The sequence below is a fragment of the Falco cherrug genome, chromosome 2, assembly GCF_023634085.1.
Source record: "Falco cherrug isolate bFalChe1 chromosome 2, bFalChe1.pri, whole genome shotgun sequence".
Lineage (NCBI taxonomy): Eukaryota > Metazoa > Chordata > Aves > Falconiformes > Falconidae > Falco > Falco cherrug.
In genome coordinates this window covers 81566441-81589877 of record NC_073698.1, presented here as the reverse complement: position 1 = coordinate 81589877, position 23437 = coordinate 81566441, and the positions used below count along the sequence as shown (strand labels likewise).

Genomic DNA, 23437 nt, shown 5'->3' with positions numbered 1-23437 from the left:
GAAACAAGTGCAGGAGACTGTGATCCAGAGTCTCAAATCTCATTCCATTACTACACAGAAGCAGTAAATTTTGACAAATTTATTTATCCCTGCTGCAAGTTGTGCAGTGTAACTGTACTGTTAAGCGTTATGACAGTGAGGAGAATGGATCTGAGATTCTGCTCCTTTTAGTCTGCCTGGGGTATGAGAGGGTTGAGCAGAAAATTAGGAGCCAAGTCTTTATATCTGGAGAGGCAGGGAAATAAAATGAATAAGAACTGCAAACTTGATTTTAATATTCCGCAGAGACTTTAAGTTTCTCAGGTTTATCCCACAGCAAAAAAAGTTCCAAACATATTTTCAGTGTACTATCTTTTTTTGTTAGCATAAATTAAGAGTCACGTCTGTGTGGTTTGTTGTACGAGCCTGCAAGCAGACTAATAAACAAAATCTAAATTTTATGCCTACAACTTGTAACACTTTCTTCAAACGTGCTTTCCACCATCTCTGCTCTCATTCTAGAACTCCTTGTCATCTCCTTGGCTTACTTGCATGCCTCCTGGTTCTGCCTTTTTTGCAGGGCTGGGCTTCCTGTCTTCAGCTGTCAAAGACTCCTCTTAAGGAGCTCTTCCACCTGCTCAGCATGTGGAGAGGAAGGAACAACAGAGGAGAGGGGAAGCCCCCATGTCTGCTGCCCTCCCTGCCCAGTCAGTGCTGGCTGGGGGAGCTTATTCTCCTGTAGCTATTTGGTGTAATTGGCCAAGAAGTTGAAAGCGGTTGCAGCCTTTCCATGCGCTGAACAGCAGCACAGACCTTGGTAGGTAGAAGGTTTTCCCTGTAAGCCACGCGCACTTCATGAGGTGCTGCTTCTCCATCTGTGGCCTGAAGACAAAGTAAATAATCTCTCTTGTACTGCAAGTGTTATTCACCATTCCAAGCTTAAGCATAAAGCTTACACACCTCCTTTGCTTGCACAGGACAGGCCACAGGTGGTCCATCCAGAATAATGGGGTTTGTTTTACTTGGATAAAAATAAATCTCTTACTGCAGAAAGCTATGAGAAATTAACCTTTTGTGCTACAGTTGACTAAAAGGGATTAAAAAATTTACACTTGGGACTGACTTGCATGCTACCCTTTGCCTTTTGTGATTGCTTGAAAATGTATTTAATTTAAATTTTATAAATTTTTAAATATTCTTAAACTCTTTCACCTTTGTATTTTTTCATCCTCCCCAAACATTCTCTACAGAGGGCTAATCATTTGTTCTGTGAGAGACTGGCATGATTGAAGTGATTATTATGTGGAGATGCTATGTATTGGGTGAGTAATAATGGGGAAGCTGTTGTGCTGCCAGATGGAGTAGGGATGGAATGATAACGCAATGAAGATGGTGCTGTTGTTCAGGGCTTGAGTAAATTGTGATCTGTCCACTTTCCGTCTCTGCCATTCCTGGCTGACAAAGGTTTCATCTCACTTGTGCGTTCCTTCTGGCTCGCTCCTTTATCCTGTCTGAGCTTTTATTTGCTGCTTCTGTGGTTGTGACCAATGTGTTTTTTAGAACTTTATTCAGTATCTGACTCTGTTGTGCTTGGTTCATAGATTTTTGTTTTGTTTTGCTGTTTTCCTTGTTTCTTCTCTAGAGGAATTGCTTGTTCATGGTGACATACTGTTTTGACAGGGATTTTTCTGCAGTGTTTGGTGAGGTTTTTGTGTACATTAATGAAGGTGAATGTGAAAGTGTGTGCATCTTTCCACATACCTTGTGTTGATGACATACTTTTTCTACTCTTCAGGATGAGTATTTGAAAAAATCCAGTCTTCTGTGGCAATAAGCTTTTGTTGCATTGCCAAATGGCCTTGTTGACTGCAGTTCTCACAGTGGTGTTTTCTGGCAGTTTAAAGATCTGTGATCGAGCCATTGAGTGATTTGAAGGTGAATGTAACCTTTAAATGGAGACAGATTTATGTTAGTGACAGTGAAGTGGGAGATATGGGTATGTCCCATTCATCCAAAACTTTAAAAAGGAAGACAGTCAACTTCTTAGTGTTAAGGAACTGTCTTTTTAATTAAAAACTCTTGAGTGACTTCATGCCCTGAGTCACTATGTGCATTTCTGCAGCCTCAACTTGGTTGTGTTTTGGAAACTATATTGCCTGTAAAAACTGCTGAAGGTCCTTTTGAGATTTTGCATTAATGTATACTTGAAATTGATGTTATCTGCCGCTGTAAACAATGTAGGAATTGGTCCTTCACCTAAAGGCCTGAGTCATAGCAGCATCAGTTTTAAGAGTCAGACAATTAACTTACCAAAATACCTCTTCTTCTGTGGAGGAAATCCTGCGGAGTACAGCATGTTCATCAAAAATAAAAGCTCCTCCACAAACGTCTGAAATGTATATCATTCAGTTATTTCTGCTATTGTTTCATTTTAAATGCAAACCCTACAGTAATCCATCATAAGGAGATCTTCAAAGCTACTTGGTGTATGAATCACATACACATGCTAGTTTATGAATGGTGCCAATAGCCTTTGAACTTCCTGATGTTAAATGTCATATTGCGCATCTGTTCTTTTGGAATGCTTTGTCCCATTTTGAATCTCTGGTGATGGAGTTTGCACCTCAGTAGACTTGTAAAATGCTTTCTAACAGTTTGATTGTTCAAAGATTTTTGAATTTCTCTCTGGAAGGAATTTTTAGTGATAAGGACACTGATTTGGTCACTACTGTGAAAGGTAGTATAGGTGCAACACAAGATAAATGCCAGGTTAAAGATTTGGGTTCTGTACAGTGGAATTCCTCTTAGATTGTGCAATTTTTCATTTTTAGTCTACAAATAGACATTTTGTAAAAGAAATAAATGGCCATTTTCTATTTTCTGTGAGGTTTGGGACAAGCGAATGTCAACAGTGTGAAGTTAGCGAATTGTGTGTAAGCTTTGCCCCCCCCCCCCCCCCCCCCCCTTTTTTTTTTTTTAAAAAAAATCTGAGAAGTTTAGCTGGTTTAGAGGATTGACCTTTGGGCATAGGTCTGTTGGGGATGCGTGTCGCTTTTCCTAAAGCGTAGTGACCGATTTCTGAGCTGGTTTGTGATAAACATAAACTATAGTTAATCATGGTTTGAAGATGAGAATGCTATTTTTGGATTTTCAGTTATTTCATAACTTTTAATCTATGCTGTTAAAATTGAAACCTATTACTACTTTATTATTATTAATTTTAAAATAAGTTACATATTAAGGAGTTAGGTGTGGCTGGTTGTAGAAGCCCATGTTATTGAGCATTGTTCAATGTATGGTTTTAATTGGTGGCTTCTTGTCCACAAGTGTTGGGAGTATTGTGCATTAAATAGAGTATGTGGTAACTGAAAGTTAGGTCCAACAGAAGGGGATGTTGTACCTTTTTCAGCTGGGCATGGTAGAAAAAAGTATTTGCAAATCCTTCTGTTGGAAGGAATAACAGCATGATGGAATTGAGAAGAACTTCTAGTTCAGGCTATGTCTGTTAGTGTTCAACCAAGACAGATGTGACCCCAAACTCCTCAGTACCTTCCTTTAATGAATTGCATTTTTCTTTATTCAGTTGTTTATTTGAAATTGCAAAATCACCCTTATCTACACAGGGTCATTCTGTAGTTGTGGGTGGGGAAAGAATAGGTGGAACTGACTTCTGCACATATAGGTGGAAGCTTAGTCTCTGTTGTTCTGTCTCTATTCTGCTGTGAGTCATTGTGGTGACTTTTGGCTTAAAAGTGAGGTTGTCTTGAGAATCTGGTATTCAAGACACATACTATGAATATGGAAAGCCCAAATTTAAATCTTTGTTTCAAATTAGGCAAAGCTCTGAATCCTGGTCTTTCATATCCTAGATGAATATCCTTATTAGATGTTTTTAATGTTTTTTTTTTGTGTGTGTTCTTTTTTGTGGTGTGTGTGTGGTTTTTTTTTTTTTTTTTTTTTTTTTTTTTTTGTCTATTCCCCACCCCCAATATTAGAATTGGGTTTTGACCTGCTGTACTTACCAGGAGCTCTGTCCTTTGAAGCAGGTTCTGTTTTCTAGCTCAGTAATACCCCTGAGGGTGTATGAGTAGTACGTAGAGGTACGTGGAGACTTGGTGTTAAGCTTGATATATGCATGTTTTTCCACTCGGTATTTGTTAAAGTCCATATCTATATCAGATGTCAAATTTTGAGAGGGCTTGGGAAACATTATTCAAGAAGGAGTCTTCTGTCCAGCTCAAGGGGAATGTTAATGAAAACAGTTTGTGTTGACAACCTGCATAGCTATTTACCTCGCAGCTACAGGAGTCTTCATGATGTATGGTCTGTGGAAATTCAGTGTCAAGTTTTACTATGAGAAGATTCCGTTGGCCAGTTCCTGAGCAATGTTTGAGTGTGTTGTCATTTTACTTGGTCTTTAGTGCATATTATGATGAAAATACGCACTAGTAGCTAAAATAATTCCGACTTGCACTTTATAGTGCATGAATACCAATTCTGAAGTCTGCATGAATGTACCCCCCACACCTGTTATTGCTACATAGCACAAGTAGACGTTACTTCTTTCCTCGTATAAGATACAGTAGCTGTTCTCTTCAGAAACGATACTGATCATTAGTTGGGTGACTGTATCCGGAGGACTGTATTCCTCTTTTATTTCCTCATTGCAATTTTTTACCAGTCAGACTGCCAAATGAGGTGGGAAAGGCGAGGGATAAGGCTGGGTGTTTGCAGACATTAACAGAGAAGAGCTACAGAGCTTGACGGGAATTATTGTGGCACTTTTCAGGGTGTTTACTGGGCATAAATTTCTTCTCCAAAACATTTTTCTATGTAAGCCGGTTTTCATGTGTATTTAGTTATATTCCAGTGTTTCTCACTTCTATATGTGAGCAGCATCCTTATTGTCTAAGCATAATTAAGCAGCCTCAAGAGGAGTATATATGAATGACAGTGGAAAAATAATATGTGGAGTTGTACCTGTACGTGATTTCGGTGATGGGATAAAAAAATCTTTGTGGGGCACCCTCCCTGGTGTACTGGCTGCACTAACTTTAGAAGTACCAGCATTCTGAGACTCTTTGAAATGATGGTATTTCAGTATTTGAAACCAGGTTCCTTCCATTTAGATGTGTGGGGTTTATCCTTTGTGTCTTGATGTGCCATTACCGATTTTACATCTCCTGCAGTGCTGAAAACTCTGTACTTCCCACCCTATTAGCATTAGTTTTTACACCTTCTTCATAAACAGCTCCTGACACATTTTCATCTCTGTTCTTCTAAAATAAATCTTCTTTTCCGTATGTTTTCAGACTAAGCTACCAGTGACATTTATTTCTGAAAACTGGCCGCCTCTGGTGCTTGAAGCCTTTTGGAACTGAAGTTTAGACTGTGCAGGTTTAGCAGAGCAAGTGGTGGTAGTTTTTAAATAGTTTATCATAGTTGCTCTTCTGTGTCACTGTATTCAAACAACAGCACAGAAAATCATTCAATGTAGTCTGAAATGAAGCATTTTCATAAATATATATTTGTTGGTCAGTCTTTGTACATATTTCTTGTGTATATATATGTACATTGTTCTCTGTTTAATACTTTTTTAAAAACTTTATTCATTACAATTTATTCATTGCTTTGTTGTCATCTTTATGCTTGGTAGATGATAGTGTTATATTTCCAAAGATGTGTCCGGATCAGGAGATATTTGCATAAATAATTGTTATTCAGATTTAAACTTTGGGGTTTTGTCTTGGGTAAAACAGGCAGCTGTTAATTCAGAGTCTGGCTTTAATTGGTCTTTTTTTCCCCTTGTGTTGATTTTATGAGTATTTCCAAAGTTATTTACCCAATGAAACTGAAAACAGCTATTTATTTGATGTACAGCATCTTACTAAATTCCATATGAAAATATGTAGCCTCCTAGATACAACTGGTTTAACATTTTCAAAGAAGTTGAGTTCATCTATCAAAGTTGACTGTCTAAATGTTCTGAAAGTGTGAAATGCTTTGCACCTCAGTTGTGACATTCTGTGTTGGTATAGTTAAGAATCACTAGAATAAAACCAGATTTAGTAGTCTTAGATTTTAGTGTGTGGTGAAGTATTCATTAGCTCGAGAGCAAGTGCTAAATTAAGGTGTTGCAGTTCTACTTAAAATAAAATTGTTATGGTAAAAATAATGAAAAAAGTTCCTATGTTTGCAGATGAAGATTGGCCATTGCAATTGCTTATGAAAAATCTACTACTTTAAAAAAAAATGTTTTTTTTTTAAAAGAATGGCACTATTTGGAATGATGAAATTCCATGCAAACTTTGTCATTATCTCCTGAGTCTTCTGATTATGAAATGTTTTCAGGGACAGAATAGAGAGTGTTTTGTTTGCTGATACTTTAGAATTTGTTCTAATTTCCTGTATAATGTAGGTGTGTCTGTACATACATACACATCTATCTTTGTAAGTATATCGTAGTGTATTGAAAAGAAGTAATAGGGCGTAGGGGTGGGAAAGGGGTGCATCCTAAAGGTGAGCTCTGAATTAATGCAGACTGATTGACTATGTTAACTCCAGTCATCAAATTTTTCATTGAAATGCAATTTGTTATGGACACTGCTGAAAGCGACTAAAGCTTCCTGTATTTTTCTTTGAGAAGCCTACACTATTGAGTTTACATCTGTCTGACGGAAAACACTTGTAAAGAATGTCTTACAGTTGATAATAAGTGTTCTTTATTCAGTGGTAACAAGTTGTTGGTTTTTTCCCCCCTCCGCTTTTTGTCACTTTTCTCTATTTATGATTGATTTGCATATATTCTATTTTGTATTCTGTTCTGCAGTTCTTTGCTTTTTATGAAGCAGTATCCCTCCTTTTTGAGTGATAATTGGCTTCAGGAAGAATTATTTCTAAGTTACTAGTGTCTCCTATTCTCAGTCTGATTGCAACATTTGTTTTGTTGATACTAATTCTCCACAGTAGGTTTCTAAATTGTAATTATTTTTTTAAATTGTTTGTTTTCTTATGGTGATAGTGTGCTTCTTTTACTCCAGTCTTTAGAACATTTTTGGTTTGTGCTGTTCACCTTTCAATTAGTTATCGTGTTTTCACATGTAAATTTAGAAACCTTGAGCTTACTTCTGTTTACTATTTCATTTCCTCTTTTCTTCTTCCAGGTTATACTGAAGATGTAAGAAATACTTTTTTTTTCCAAGTGTTGCCTATGTTTAGATCAGCCCTAGACTACAGTAGTGGCTTTTAAAGAAACTTAATTGTTGCTGTCAAGCTATGCATGTAAACTAACATGCACAACTGCTTTTCTTCTTCATCGCTTGCACTGTTCATTCTTGTGTCCTGTTTCATGATGTAATAATGATAGGAAATAAATTTGCCAAAATTGATCATATGTTTCTTGAGAAATGCATGAGGAGGATTTCCACTATTCTATACTATTTATTGTCCCTGAAATGGTAAGAACTTTTGAACTTAAACATTATTAGCAGATGAGAGTTACTTCCTGACATTCTGATATATACCATAGAAATTTTGCAATGACAAAGTTACCGAAGAGCCCAATTCATGTTTTTCCTTCTTGAGGCCTAAGTCTTTTGGGGGAATGAGCATGTTTTGTGTCCAGCACGCTGTACTTCTAACACTGTTACTGAGCCTTTTGTATAATATAGTCCATATATTTAAATACAAGGACAGTAAACTTGTGCTAAGTCAGAAGAGAAATTTTATAACACAGTATGAGCTTCACAAAGAGAGAGTACAAAGAAGCTGTGAAAGCTGTAGTGGGAATTGATACTGAGCAGGAAAGTAAAGGAAGAATATTGTGTCATCCATACATAATGAGACCCTTCAGTGGAGGGTCTGCTGAATTAATATAGGTTATCTTTAATCAAACATGAATTGTATGCTTTTCTCTGCAGAAGTAAATGAGATGTTCTTTTAAGTTATCTACAGCCCAGGTGACGGTGCTTATTCAGCCAGTCATGAATTGGTGGCGGATAGTTTAACTTCTGAAGGGTTCAGACTTTGTTGGGTTTTTTCTCCTTGCTTAGCTGAAGCGAGCTTTGTTCACGCTTCTGTTGTTGCAGAGCTGGAGCTAAAATTGAATCAGGAAGTTTTCAGGATGGTGGTTGTTCTCATTGTTATTAGAAAATCACACGTGCATTTTGGTGAATTGTGGTATGGAGAAAGGAATGGAAGAGAAGCCTTTCAGAACATCCTCTTTTGATACTGAGGTGGGGAGAATGAGCCTAGCATATACACAAGCTTCTGCTTTTCTGGTCTGTGGATATCCCTCTGACTGGTAGTAGATAGTGTGATAATCACTTGAGTGTCCAGCACTGTCTGCATAATGACTTTGTTTTCCAGAAGGGGTAAAGTATTCCTTAAGAACTAATGAGCGTTTCACTTCTAGGCATTAGTGTACTATATTTAATTTGTGACAAGTCCACTGATGGCTCTCTTTTCAGATTTTTTCACATGATTTTTTTTTTTTTTTCATGTTTCCAGTTCTCATTATGTGCTTGCAAAGCCCATCCATTCAGGTTATTGCTTTCTAGATAAACAAGAAAAAAAGAAGCAGGAACTATTTGTTTGTTCCTCCCCCTTTCCTGATGGAAGGCTTGTCTACATATACAATAGTGTTTTCTGTTGTGAACTTTAAGGTTCTAGGAACATATTGAGGCTTTGAATTTGTCATTTTACACTGTATTGTCCGCATTAAAACACTGTCTTTTCCTTGAATAGTTATTTGAATTTTACTGGGTAATAAATTAACTTATTTCACTGCACATTACTGCCCAGCTGTTGCCATGCTAACAATGTATATTGCTAGGTTTTCTTTGTTTTCTGTAGTTGTCAGTGTTTTTTCTATGTCTTAAGTAAAATTTTGCTGATTCAGTGCACTCTTCCATTTTCATGTCATTACTATATTAAAGAATTAATAAAATTTTGTCATGTTTGGCCATTTAGTCCTGCTGCTTTCATCTTAGTCAATCATGCTTGTTTGTAAGTAAGAAAGGACACCATTACATCATCATATTCAGAAACTGTTCAAAAAAGCTGTATTGTTTTTTTCTTTTGAGCTCAGTTGTCTAAACAGTAATTTGAATTTGTGCTGTAAAATACAAATAATTACAACCAGGGGTAATCGCGGTAAAGTTCTTCTCTTCATATTAGTTGAAGTAAAACCAACATTGTTCTTCTTTCTCCTCTATGAAGTAGACTGTAATATGTATCACTGATTTCCATATACAATATTTAGTATTCTGGTTTTATCTCTTTGGTTTAGTTTGAATTGGTTTTTTTGGTTGTAGTGTATATTCCCAACTCTAGGATCTTGTTTTCATAAAAAGGCATCATGTTAATAGTAGCCAAAACTGACGTTTGCTTTATATGGTTGTTCTTGTTTAGTTCAGGTTTTTTCTCAGGGAGAATGGGTAAGGGGGAAATTTCTTCCCACAACAGCAGGAATAAATATCCCAATTCCTTTCCCTTTGGAATAATAAATAGTGATCATACAGGGATTTGGTAGTGCATTTTGAAGATGATAATGGAATTATTTTTTCATTTTGTGAACACATACAAATGATTTGCTAACGTTTTCCAGGTTGACAAATACATTAAGCCTTTTTCTTCTTCACTGTATTGTATTTAAACATGTCCAAAGAATTGGTGATTGAATTTGTGAAAGCAGAAAGCCCCCAGACCCGAACTACGATGATAAGAGAGGGTTTGTAATTGTCATGTCAGAAGTGTTGACAAGTGTATTAATTCAGTTTGCTTTTAATCAGACAGGTGGCAAACAATATTAGTTTTGGGGTTCGTTTGGGTGTTTGTGTTTTTTGTTTTGTTTTGGTGGTGGTTGGTTTTGTTTGTTTGTTTGTTTGTTTGTTTTTTTAAAAATCACATAAACCAGCTTCTCTTCCTGCAGCCATTCCTGTATTTGTTCCCTGCTTCTGCTCTGGTTGTCACACAGCAAAGCAGCTGCGGGTGATTATTTTGCCAAGTTCCTGAATTCTTAAGGTTTCCCTTTTATCTTCATGCAGCCTTGAACAAAGAGAAGGAAGCGTACAATGTTGTGTAGCAATCTTCCTTTCGGTTTAAGGTTCTTTCTCTTTCTTGTTAATTTGCCAATACTAGTAATCCTCAAGGCTGACTCCATTGAGTGCACTTAGAAATCCATGCAATGTGGAGAAATAGCAATACTTAAAAACCTGAGGATTTTTAACTTCCTCAGAATCCTTAGTGTCTCAGGATGATTTAAATAAGTCGCACAAGTGGTACCATAGATGGCCTTTGAAGTTACAGACCCACTGAAATGAGATCTTTTGATTATTCCTTCAAACAAACCATATACACATATGTGTAGTTGCAACCTCCCTCTTCAAAATGCTTTCCATCCATTCATTCAACTCCAGAGACAAATTCTTATCTATGCAGAAAAATACTTGTACCATTCTAAAGGGGTTTGATAGGAAAAAGAGTTTCTTGACCAAAACCAAAGCTGGATAAATTAGTTTGTCTAGATGAATCTGCTCTGGCTACTAGGAAGAGCAAAGAGACACGTGGTGACCAGTCTGCCCATCCTCCAGAGAGTTGGAGGTTGACCTTGGTGGTCCTGCCAAGGAGGTAAAGCTTGCTTTTAGTTGCTGTTTCACTTTATTAAAATGTGCTAGAAGAATTTTTGTAATTCTTACGGAACAATCTTCAGAATTTAAGTTTGCATAAAGGTAAGTGTTTTCCTGATACTGTTGCAAATAGGTTAGAGATCAGCTGGGAGGGTGTATGTAATGGTGTAGTTGAATTGCTTTTACAGTAACAGTTAACTGTAACTTAAGTTAGGGGAAGTTCTGTTTTGCGCCTCTGGTGTCCTGTGCCTTGCCTTGTGCTGGTGTTTAGCGATATGGCTTAGTGATATCTTCAAAGGGTGTTCTGAGGCAAAGGGAAAATCTGCCTTGTTGAGAGTTGATCGGAGTTGGGTGAAAGACCTGGGCACAGCTTTTTGTTTCCCTACTATATGTGATGCTTCTGATAATTGTGATAACATCTTGTAATGAGGATTTACTTAAAAAGGGGCTGCGGAAGTGTTAAGGGTCTTTGGATGCTTAGTTGTTTAAGTGCATGTGATTTAGAATTTCCTTGAACATCTGTATAAAAAATCCTGTTACATTTGCTCATAAAATCAAGTTCCTTTTTAAATACCTGACCCATCTAATTTAGGAAATAACTTCCTCTTTAACAGTTTTTGGGAACTACCTGTGGTGGTAGCAATTTCTATATGCTCTGAACAGTGACTGACTTGTAGAATACAAAATAGTAACTTAAGAAAATGTCATAGCGTGAATATTCTCTTCTGCAGCTGCAGCAGGTATTGTGTATCATCAAAAAACGGGAGGCCTATCTGCAAATTAATCTGTGACAGTAATATTAGAGGCATGAGCAAGAACTGTGTTACGATATGTACAAATCGAGAGATGAAACCAAAACACAGGGAGAAGCAGCAAGGCGTAAAAACCAAGGTTCTGTATTAGAATACTTGCAGATGTGAATAGGTTCAGCTGATAAGCCTGAATGTTGAGAATTGGTTCATAGACATATAGTAATTTTAGGAAATTGACTTTGGACTTGGGTGCTTTGTTTCTGGTTCCAGGGATCATATTCTTTAGATTGAAGAGTTGGCTGACTCTGAGGTGTTCATAGTGCTGGGAATAAAATAATAGGAATAGTGGCTTTGATTAACTGTCAACAGAATTCCAGACCTTCCAGTGCAGTTTGCTAATGCAAAACTTAGGGCATGAATGAAAAATTCTGCAGCAGCTCTTTGATGTAGAAGTGAATACACATCCCAATTTAATATCTTCAGAATATGGCCAAATAGCTATGGTTTGAAATATGTAATTTAAACAGCTTTATTAAATCATTTTAATACCATACATACACCTAATAGATTTTGAATATAGTTGTTACCCATTTTGCTGCAGTTTTGCAGCAGCATAGCTTTGTATTTATCCATCAGAACTTTGTTTCTGAAAACAGCCTTAAAATAAGGCTATTCTGGACTTTAAAGTAGATGAAAGTGTTATGTTATACATCTTGAGCTTGGGATACAGAGACCCACTTATCTGGTCACATACGTGGCTTTGTGTCCATTGAGTACAAGGCCTATCTTATTATGGCTTACCACTTAGAAAAATGATTTAAAACAGGCATAGCAGGGTAAAAATGGCAAATTAAAATACATATTAGATCAGTAATTTGGAGTCTCCACAGGTGCGTTTTACCTATTTCTTTATATTTCCTCATTTTGTTTGTTGGCATTTCTCATTTCAACGATTAATACAACTGTACATTTTGACTTGAGTGTTACAGGATAGATTGGTATTTTTTTCCCCCTTTTGAATTTCCAGTTTTAATAAAATGACTTAACAAAGCTTATAATTTTAAATTAAGTATTAAGGTCTTTGATTACTGTAACATACTAAAACCAAACAGTTAATAATTGCAACCAAATTTGAAACAGTCAAACTGTGAGTTGGTGAAACTCACGGATTAACTGGATGGAATTAGAATTCATTGGGAGTCTGTCAAGCTTTTGAGAACTGTGAAGTCTTCTGCTGATGCAAAGGATGTTCCCTCCCATTTAAGTTCATTCAGCTACTTTTAATTTTAATGGCTAGTGTGTTCAAAATAAGAAACTGGAAGTTCAGAAAGTTGGGAAAGCAATTCTGTTTATTTATTTATTCACTCATTCCCAAAGTGTAAATAGGGTCATGAGGTAAGAATATAATAGGTTAAAGAACATGACCATTATGATGAATAGAAGGCATATCAGTTCAGTTTATTAAAAATACGTGTTTGCAGTGCAGAACATACTTTGATTGCATGTGCCGCTTATAAACTTCTAGGGCAACTTTGAGAAAAGTAAAATTCTTTTCTAATTGGGTTCATGTTTCTGACTTTAGCTTTACTTAGTCTACAGCAACTGTGTAGTAAGTAGAAGGTAGTAAACTGCATTTCATGACATGATAGTTCTATGTGAAAAGAATCAGCTCTTGTGAAATCCATGCTAAGGTACATAAATCACCTCAGCAACCATGCTGAGTTAGTGTATTCTTCAGTTTACCAAAAAGTAATGAATGAACTGGTAGAATGAAATGTGAATCTTTCAGAAAGAACAAACACAGAATGAGAGTAAAATCACAGGTTTCTTTCTTGCATATTGGAAAGAATAAATAAAATAAATCCTTTTGCATTTAATTGATTTTTAAATTAAAAGTCGTCGTGTATGTTAGAAGTTTGTTCTGTGTTTGGGAAGTCAGATGTTTCTGGAGTCCACAAATAAACCAGAGGAAACTTTTGTTGGTAATTTGCTGTCAATTTGCATTAGAATCAGTGAACTTCCAAATACGTTGTTTTAAACACTACATTTCTTCTTTGAAAAGTAATGCTCATGATGTTATTGAGAGTGTTTGCAGACTTCTTACCTTACAGACTAATAAGAAGCTTTGTTATTCCTCAGAAAATTTACAGAAAATGTATTATTTGCTGTAGTTAAATACAGAATTTTGAAAACCTTGTATTTCTTTTTCCCAGGCTGTTCGCTGCTACGAATCGCTAATTTTGAAAGCTGAAGGAAAGGTCGAGTCCGATTTCTTTTGTCAGTTAGGTCACTTCAACCTCTTATTGGAAGATTATCCAAAAGGTAAGGTTTTTTAGTACTTCTGGTAAATGTTGTTGGGGGAGTGGCGTTTGATGTAGGTGACAATAGTGTGAAAAACATTTGAGTAACTCAGTTTTCTTGGTTTATACTATATTTCAAAGCCCGTAACACAATAAGACTGTTGATGTCTTTACAAAAACAGTTCTAACTGCTTGTTGTTGTTCTTTTCTTTTTTCTTTCTTTTTTTTCTTCTTTTTGTGAAAAGAACCCAAACCAAAATACTACTGGTTCAGGTGTGTGTATGAAGTTTCATTAGTTCATACAGCAGTACCACCCTGCCTACTTAATGTTTCTGATTCATTATTACATGACTGTACGAGCAGTTGAACCCATGCATCTGAAGGTTTCTTATGGGGGGTGGGACACATAGGTGCGTAGGATGAGAACCGGTCTTAGTACTTTCAGTATGTCCACAATCTCAACAGGTAAGGCTAGGCTGCAAGTGTTAATTCAGAAGGAAAAATCTGCACTTTAAGTGTTTCAGGTTCTGTTTTAAATACTGAGTGGAAGAATGGATGTAGGGGTTTGGCAGGTGGGGGTGGGTTCCTTTAGGTTTCTGCTTCATCAGTCTTTGAAATTATTTAAAACATTTTTTTGTCATCATTGCAGCCAGTGAACATAGAACCTTATGTACACTTGTGCTTTCTTGCTTGTGGGTCAGAAGAGTGCTTTTTTGGTAGCGGTGTGGAAACCTAAAGATACTCTGCTGTGTTGCCAGCTGAGACATAGGGGTAGATCTTCAGCTTATCTTGTTTCTGCTTCATGTCATGCTGGGTGTCAAGCCCAGTGTCTGATAGCTGCCTCCCTTCCAGTGACTGTGAGAGGTACAGATGAGTAGAAAGCCTTTTCGGATGTTACTCTTCCTAGCGAATTAGAACAGGTCAGAATATTTTAATTTTTTTTTCATGGGATTTCTTTTTTTCATTGTTGTCGCTTTTTAATGTAAATGCAGTTCTGTTTGACTTCAAGGAAACAACACCCCTACCCCAAGAAGGTCTACTCCCACTGCATGCTTTTTTCCAAACACGCAAAAATACTAGTTTACAGTTACCTTGGGACATAGAAATAGGGAAATTAATTGTAACTGATTGTAGTTCAAAAGCACTGCTTAGAGATTCAGGCTAGCTGTGGACCATTTCGTAACAGTCTGTCTATGTGTCCACTTGTTCACTATGTCTGACGTAAAACATGATGAGTTAGGATTCCTGGAGCTTTTGTTTTTTAGGTGACATGTTTAGATCTAATGTTACTAGGTAGGAGTTTGCAGTTATGTAAATTCAATATGTAAATTCAGAAGGCTTTGAGTTATCAAGGCATCTGTCTCTTTCTGTTAAATGTATGCGGAGCTTAGGGACATCAGTACCCACAACTTGTACCGACATCTTAGGAACCTACAACTTGTACCTGCAGCCTACATTCATAACCACTGGTGTTTCCAGTCAGAGACATGGGAAAACCTGAAGGGAACAGGGCAATGTGCTGGCTATACAGTTTACTGAAGAATAGTCTGATCCCATGGTTTTATTTGATTTGGTTTGGCTTTATTTTATGAAAATTCAACCACTCCCTCTGTACACAACTTAAGCTGCTGTTTCTGATTAGCCTAATGCAGCTTGGTATGAAGTGAGTGCAGTATGGCTTACCAGATGTATTTTACTTAGCAAAGACAGCACAGTATTGTGGACTGAACTGTATTAACTGCTTTTGAGTTTGTAACAGTTACGAGTGACAGGACTAGGTGTTGCTATGGTTCAGAGGCAAGGTTTACTGATGGGGAGTCTGCTTTGTGATGTGTATATAGTTTTAAGAACAAGCATAAAAAATACAAATGATTGTTGAAAATACTAGTTCTCCAGAACTGTAAGCATGCATGAGCAGAACTGAGTGGGAAGAAACATTTAGGCATTAAAAACCTGAATGAAAATACTTAACATTTTCTTAGATGCCTATTTAAAGTCACATCTCGGCCATGAAAGAAGTCTCAAGGAATGGAAAAACTATGTTAGTAACAAAGTATAAAAAATAAATAAGGTGTATCTGTATTTTTAAAGAAATGGGCTAGTAGTGAAAATAATACTGGAGGAATTTGAATCTATGGGAAAAGGGAAGTTAAAGGGGTTTTTTTATGAAGTGAGGGACACATGTTCGTGTTTGTAACAGTTGGTGAATTCCAGTACTAAACACCGTAGAAGTATCATCCACAATGCAAAAAGTCTTAAGCATCCTATAATTAATTTACTACTGTTACATGAAAGAAGTAAAATGTTGGTGCATTGCATGATGAATTTAAAGCGAAAATAAATTGTCTTCCATTCTATAAATCCTGTTATTTCAATTATCATACATTATAATTGCAATTATAGTTAAATACTAAATGCTTGGGAACTGAAAAGTTAAATGGAGTTCAGAAATGTTTTGATCTCACTGTTGTATATTTTATCTAGTTTTTAAGTCCTGAAGATCAAGAACTGTAAAGTGCTGAAGCAGGATGATCTTCAGAACTTACCTGTCTAGTCTGAAGTTAGTCTTGGACAAAGTTGTGAAGAAGTTGATGTGTTTAATAAATTGGATGTAATTAATATCACAGGATAGCAGCATGACAAATGCTGTACAACTTTTTTTTTTTTCCCTTGAAAGCATATTTATTTAATTAAATATCTTTAATAAATGTGTACACCTTTGTATATAATGTAGAAAGGTGTGTTTGTTAAGAGGCAAATGTGATAGTGTTCTTTGTTTAAAAAGTCTTGCAACATAGTTTGCGTGAAGCAGAACAAAATTGTTAGTTGATCACAGAAGTACGATCAGTGATCAAGGTGAAGCTCAGCTGATAGATATTTGTTAGGTTTCACATATGTTTTTTTCTGTTTTACTTTGTCTCATTTTGTCACAAGTATGTTGACAAACGTGGATCATTCAGTTGGGTGTATTTGGTGTGTGTTAATACTTTCATGTAGCTAATACCTCTTTATAAATGTAGTAGAAAAGACTGTAGGTCATTTCTTTATAGGAATTCAGAATTAAGAATTAGGACTCGTACCCCCGAAAAGAGGGACCTTGAGAAAGACTAATGGAAAGGTTACTGCACGTCATTAGTGGAACTAACCGGGCAAATACTGCCCGTGCTGCACGTATGCAGGGAATGTTGGTTGAGGGGGCAGGCTGCCTTTGAATGTGGAGTAAGATGATGGATGGCTGATGTCTTACAGAAGCCTAAATACATCTAGCATATATATTTCTATTTTTAAATTACATTTTGGATGTTGTAGTGATTTCTGTTGAAATGCATTATGTTTTATGTCACTCATAGCTACTTAAGTCCAGAATTTAATATGCTTTTTTTCATCAAAAAGAAGTACTTTTAAACTCACTACTTCTGTTGGAGACACCAGAAATTACTGATGAGGTTCATTCCTCTCTGTATTATATCTGAGGTTAGACTAGAGTATCACAGTGTGTTTTCCTAGCCTTTAAAGTATCTGAAGCTGGTCTGCAGCTTGTAGTTTTCCCAAAATGCAGTATGTTTGAATTGCTTTATTAGCTAAAGGGTTTTCTCTGCAACCATGAAATTGAGTTGTCTTGCTAATTGTACTCTGGTAGTGTTAGGGGAAGGTATTAGGCAAGGTATCACCCTTTTTGCAGATTTTGAATACTGTGAGCCACTGATTTGTATTCAGATGGTTATAACCAAGGCAAATTGATCCAGCTTCATAAGTATGTTCAAGGTGGTTTCTGTGCCCAGCTTTTGTTGTCTTTGTCATTACTGGCCAGAATTTGGCTTCAGGATTTCCCAAAATGAGAACATTTGCTCCTCCCAGTCAAAACTTTTCTGTTTCCTCAGTGGCATTTTCCTAACTCTAATCTGATGTCTTCTGCCTTTTTTTAACGAGGCAGCTATTTCCCCAGCTGTTTGATTGTTTCAGAGGTTTCCAAACCCATTGTTCCCTGTGCTGTCTTTAGTGGCACCCCCGTCTGCTTGTTGCTGCTCTCTGGTTTGTGCTGGCACAGCTGAACACGCAGCTGTATGGGGAACTGATCCAACTGAAAAATAACCTAGTAGAAAAGTGATGCAATTGCCCCAGAATGTGAAACCTCAGCTTCAGATTTTGCCAGAGACGGTTGATGAGTTGTCATGTAGGCCTTTGGATGCTGGCAGCATTGTGAATCCAGCTAGGACTCCATGGTGCTCTGCATTCCTTGGGAGGGCCAGGTTTTTACCAAAATTGTTGTGCTGCTAGTCTTGGAGGAAAATGATGCTACATCAGTAGTTGGACATTTTTAATTTTTTTCCCCGTGACTCTGGTTTCCATAAGAAGCACAGAGTGTAGACTGTGGTCCTGAAGGTTTGGGTTCCAGTTGAATGCTGTTTAATGAGCTCATGGACTCTGACATCATCTCTGTTTTCCTTAAGGATTTATATCTGTTTTGTAGAAGGGTCTGTATGTATTGGCTGTGTTCCAGCTTCTGGCTTGTTGGACAGAAACTGTTGCATGAGCAGACACAAGCTTCTATCATTTGTCTCCTTGAATCGCTGTTCTCTAAGCAAAATTCCTGGAAGTAGATAATGCAATTAATGATTTGGAAGAAACACGCAGTTATTCACATCAGTTACTAAAGCACAGTAAATACTACAGTAAAATAATTCTTATTGTTGTACTCAAGTGGTGATCACATTTTTAATGTACTATGTCAGAACAGTTTTTAAAATACTTTGTAGATATGACTGCATTGTCAAAAGCACTAATACAAAAATATTGTAAGTAATTTATAAGATAGTGTTAATTAGTCAGAGGGCATTTTTTAGCAATTGTTAGGCTACAATTTAAAATAAAACCGGAAAAAAATACAGAATGTTTATTGAGGTGCTCATTTATTAAGATACAGCCTAAAACCAAAATTTAAAAACTTTTTGATTGTTCTTGTGTAAATTTGGTTGGCTGAGTGAACATCTCTCAAATTCAACAATGTATTTTGTGTTCCTTTCTACTTACAAACCCAGCTCTGCAGAGAGTTTCTCTGTAGTGATTAATGTTTTAGTCTTTTAGGACTTTGAACGAAAGTATTGTCATTAGGAAGCATTTCAGTGTGCTGTGTTCTAAGGTACAGAGTAGTAGAGGTCATCTTGTAAACTGTAAGAGAGAACTTCCTGGCATAGATGGGATTGTGCTGGTTGCTACTGGGCTGTCTTTTACTGATGAAAAGTCCTAAAGAACTAGAGTGAATTTTAAGTAGCATAGCAATCAGAATGATTGAGGAAGAGATGACTATGTTTCAAATATGTGTGATTTTTAGGTTTAAGGTTTTTATTTTGTTGTATGTAATTGTTAATAATTGGCAGAAATATTGGGTTGCTTCTATGTAAAGCTGTTTTATTTCATTGTCAGGATGCTGTTGTTAAATTTTGGATGGTTTAATTTCAGGTGGTTCAAATCATTATGTAAAATTCCTATAGAAAGAAGTAAGAATGTTATCTTGAACATTTTAATGTTCTAAGCTTTATAAATAGGGTGTGTGGGGGCAGAGGTTAGCAGTGGAAGATTGTTATTACAGAATATAGCTGGACCATGTTTTTTGACTGAAAATTTTCATTTTAGGCAGTGTTCTAAATAAACAGTTGTTACTTCGTCATTTTATGGAATATGCTCTTCAAAGGGCTTCTGAGCTGTGTTCTTCCATGGTGTTCCTTCACTGATATTCTCAATATTTTAAGATCTTTCTTAGAGTTCGTTATCTAGAGGATTTCTGTAATAGTAAACTACTTGTCAAGCTCTTGTGTGTCTTGCATGTCTTACACACTTACTAGTCTCCTGTGCAGCATGTGGTTGGACATGATCGTGGGCCAGTGGGCTTCTCATCACTTTGCTGCTGCATTGTATTTCTGGATGAGGATGTGTGGTTGTTAATAAAATTACTTAGAGGACTATTTAGTGGTTTTTCTTTCTTAATCGTGTCTGCCTTCATTCTGTGTTAAAGGGAAGACATGCTTTAAGCTTCTTTGATTGTCTCTTTAGTACTTTCAGCACAGATCTCTGGAAATGGAGAACAGCCACTTTACTGAGGCCTTGCAACAAAAGACCTGAACTGCATTTTTCTTCTTGAGCTTTGATAATACTATTTTCTTTTGGTTATTACAGATTGAATTACTTAGGTTGGAAAAGACCTGTATGATCACCAGGTGCGACCATTAACCTAGCACTGCCAAGTCCACCATAAACCATGTCCCTAAGTGCCGCATCCACACAGCCTTTAAATACCTCCAGGGATGGTGACTCAGCCACTTCCCTGTGCAGCCTGTTCCAGTGCTTGACAACCCTGTCAGTGAAAGAAATTTTTCTAATATACAATCTAAACTTCTCCTGGTGCAGCTTGAGGTCATTTCCTCTTGTCCTATTGCTTATTATTTGGGAGAAGAGACTGACACACACCTCGCTATAACCTCCTTTTGGGTAATTGTATAGAGTGAGGTGGTCTCCCCTGAGCCTCCTCTTCTCCAGACTAAACAACCCCAGTTCCCTCAGCCGCTCCTCGTAAGCCTTGTGCTCCAGACCCTTCACCAGCTCCATTGCCCTTCTCTGGACACGCTCCAGCACCTCAGGGTCCGTCTTGCACCGAGGGGCCCCAGTGTTTGAGGTGCGGCCTCACCAGTGCCCAGTACAGGGGATGATCCCTTCCCTGGCCCTGCTGGTCACACTAGTTCTGATACAAGCCAGGATGCTGTTGGCCATCTTGGCCATCTGGGTATGCTGCTGGCTGATGTTCAGCTGGCTGTCAACCAGTACCCTCCGGTCCTTTTCCACCAAGCAGCTTTCCAGCTACTCATCCCCAGGCCTGTAGCGTTTGTGTGGGGTTGTTGTGACCCAAGTGCAGGACCTGGCACTTCTCCTTGTTGAACCTCATATAACTTGCCTCAGCCCACCAGTCCAGCCTGTCCAGATCCCTTTGTAGAGCTTTCCTATCCTCAAGCAGATCAGCACTTCTGACCAACTTGGTGTTGTCTGCAAACTTACTGAAAGTGCAGTCAATCCCCTCGTCTAGGTCATTGATGAACATAATAAACAGGACTGGCCCCAGTACTGAGCTCTGGGGAATGCCACCTGACTGGCTGCCAACTGGATTTAATGCTACTCATCACCCCCCCTCTTTGGGCTTGGCCATCCAGCCTGTTTTTTACCCAGCAAAGAGTCAATTCCATTGACTCAACCTTTGAATTCCCTCACATTTTGATGTCTTTGATTTTACGGCTCAGCAGTGTTCATCTTGCTAGCTTAACATACTAGTGTGCATAAGTGCTGCGCTGCATAATAAGCTGTTTCCATAACCTGCCTATGTCTCCTGGGTGTTTAACAATATTTATTTTTCCTGGAAGCATTGTCAGATTTAAAGCAACTTGTGCACTTTCCTTGCTTCCCTTGTGCAGTTCTTCAGCTAATTTTCTATATTAGTATTTTTTTTTCATGTCAGATAAGCACTAAGAAATGTTAGTGCTTGTATGAAAATCAACGTTAAAAAAGAGATTTCTAGTTAAGAAAACAAGTACTCGGTTACACAGAAGAACATGGTGTTTTGAGTTGTTTTAAAGTTCTTTTTCCAGGGATATGTCATCAAATTAATGCTTGCTCTTTTTAAATTTCAGCAAGCCAAAAATCTGCTAGTCGCATTTAGCTTTGCAAGGTGCCACTAGATGGTGTCAGTATCTAGTTCACTTTTTCCTTACGCAAGCACTAAAATACTCAAAGCTCCTCCATGTTTGCATCACTTTCAAAGGCTTCTCAAATTTTAAGGTGTCATAAAGTGGGTTTGTTAGAGCAGATCATAAAAGCCATCCTTCTGTGACTGTATGATTTGTGATTAGGTATGTTAAAAATTACAGGTGTGTGGATGTCATTCTGTTTCACTCTCCATTTTCACCTTGTTTGTTTAGGTGATGTGTTTATAGACTCTGGATATGAAAAGAGGTTGTCTGTTGTATTACTGAAACAATCAGGTATTTTATAAAGTTTTACCATTTTTTAAATAAAATTAAATAGATATAAAAACCCCCAGTATCATGAAAACCACATACATGGTAATTATGTAAAATCTATTTTGTGTTCTGTATGGGAAATCAAGGAATCTTAATCAAGCTTGTCCTGATTCTGAGACATCCCTTGACCCTGGTCATAGTAAGAGAGGAAGACAAACTCTTAGGGGCAAATAGTAAAGGCTGTCAGTGTTGAAGTAAGTAGATACTGCCAAGTGGGTAGTTCTGGGTGGGTGTAAAAACCTGTAAGAGGAAACCAGTGGACTGTGACTGTATTAACTCATTGAAGATCAGCTCTGCACTAGGTGGCAGAGGGTTAAAGACAGATTCTGAAGTGAGCATGAGCTGAGGAGGTTTCTTACAGCCCAGTAGTTTTGATACTTTGGGTGGAAAGATGGTGGTTTTCTTTCCAGAGCTATTTTAGGTAAACATCCTTTTATTCTTATCAAGCGATGTATCTGATGGCGATTGATTTGAAAAGCTACATATACCTTTGGGGCATACAGCACCCCTACCACTCCCTATTTGGAGTAGGATTGTAAATTGGTGTATGCTGGTCAGTAGGTTGTAGGGTTTTCAAGAGTCCGATCAGAAGGATTACCTGTGAGGGAAATAATGTAAATTGCCAGGTTTTGGGGAAGATTGTAAACTGATACATTGAGTAATGAAATGCGGGGCAGAAGGATGGAGATAGGTAACCATGAGCACCTTTTCTAGGAATTCTTGAGTCACTTGTCCAGTGTTGTTTTAGATGTCTGAATGTGGTTGCTCAGTTTTGTGCTTTTAAGGTTTTTTTTTTTTTTTTTTTTTGTGGTTGACTGGATCATTTTACGAATATAGTTGAGAGTGAAGCAAGAAACACTGTCCCACTGTTGACATCAATCCTGTTCTTTTTGAGCCTGGACATGCAGTTTCTAGATGCTCAGGAGTGTTTTGCATGTTGAAAAAAAGAAGTCTGTATTTAGGCTCCAACAATTCCATATGTTTAAGAATTTCAGTGGCACACTTTTAGATTGGAAAATCTCAATTATAAGTTTGTAATCAGAAGATTTGTCTGCAGAATTCTGCTGTGCTTAAGAGTGATTTCAAAGCATTCATTTCACTCATTTCGTTATGTTTAAAAGAGGGCATCTTAACTGAAACAAGGTAATTCACTTGTATATGTAAAAATGAGAGGTAACCCTATGTTGAAAGAGGGGCAGTCGTTCATAAAATTTTTTTTTGGACAAAAATTGTCTCACCTTGGAATGGCAGTCTCAGATGAAAAGTAAAGGTGAAAGTGACATTGCAGCTTGTAGTGTTGGGGTGGGGTTTTTTGTTGGTTTTGTTTGTTTAGGGGTTTTTTTAATATTACTAATGTGATGAATGACACAAATTACTTTCTCTGGTTTACTGAAAAGTGAAAAGAATATCATCCTATAATTATTTCAGTGGAGACTTGTGAAAATTTTTATTGCTCAGAAGATTCACTTGCTCTTTTTTCCTTTTTAATCTAGAATAAAGTTTGTAATTTAAGGGGTTTGCACTCATTTCCTGTAGCTATAAACTTAATTCAATGGAAAAGTTGCTTGTAGTTCCATAATATGCCTTTTAGATAAGATGTTCTTGTTTCTACACCATGGAACTCAGGATAAATGTCTGCACACCGACGACTCCTGAGGGAGTAGAAAGTCTGGTGTGGTTCAAATTTATGTTTCATGTTCTGCTCCTTTAAAACT

General features: G+C 37.2%; 1 protein-coding gene across 21 annotated transcripts in view; it reads left to right on the top strand.

Annotated features, from left to right (window-relative positions):
• Positions 1-23437, top strand: part of KDM6A (lysine demethylase 6A) — a 162783-nt gene that overhangs the window by 22738 nt on the left and 116608 nt on the right. For all 21 annotated transcript variants that reach the window (XR_008730840.1, XR_008730839.1, XM_055701749.1 and 18 more), the window contains exon 3: positions 13573-13681. Coding sequence is in view for 19 of the 21 variants with exons in the window: in XM_055701749.1 (XP_055557724.1) it covers positions 13573-13681 (109 nt within the window). In the remaining 2 variants the exon portion in view is untranslated. The remainder of the gene's footprint in view (positions 1-13572; positions 13682-23437) is intronic.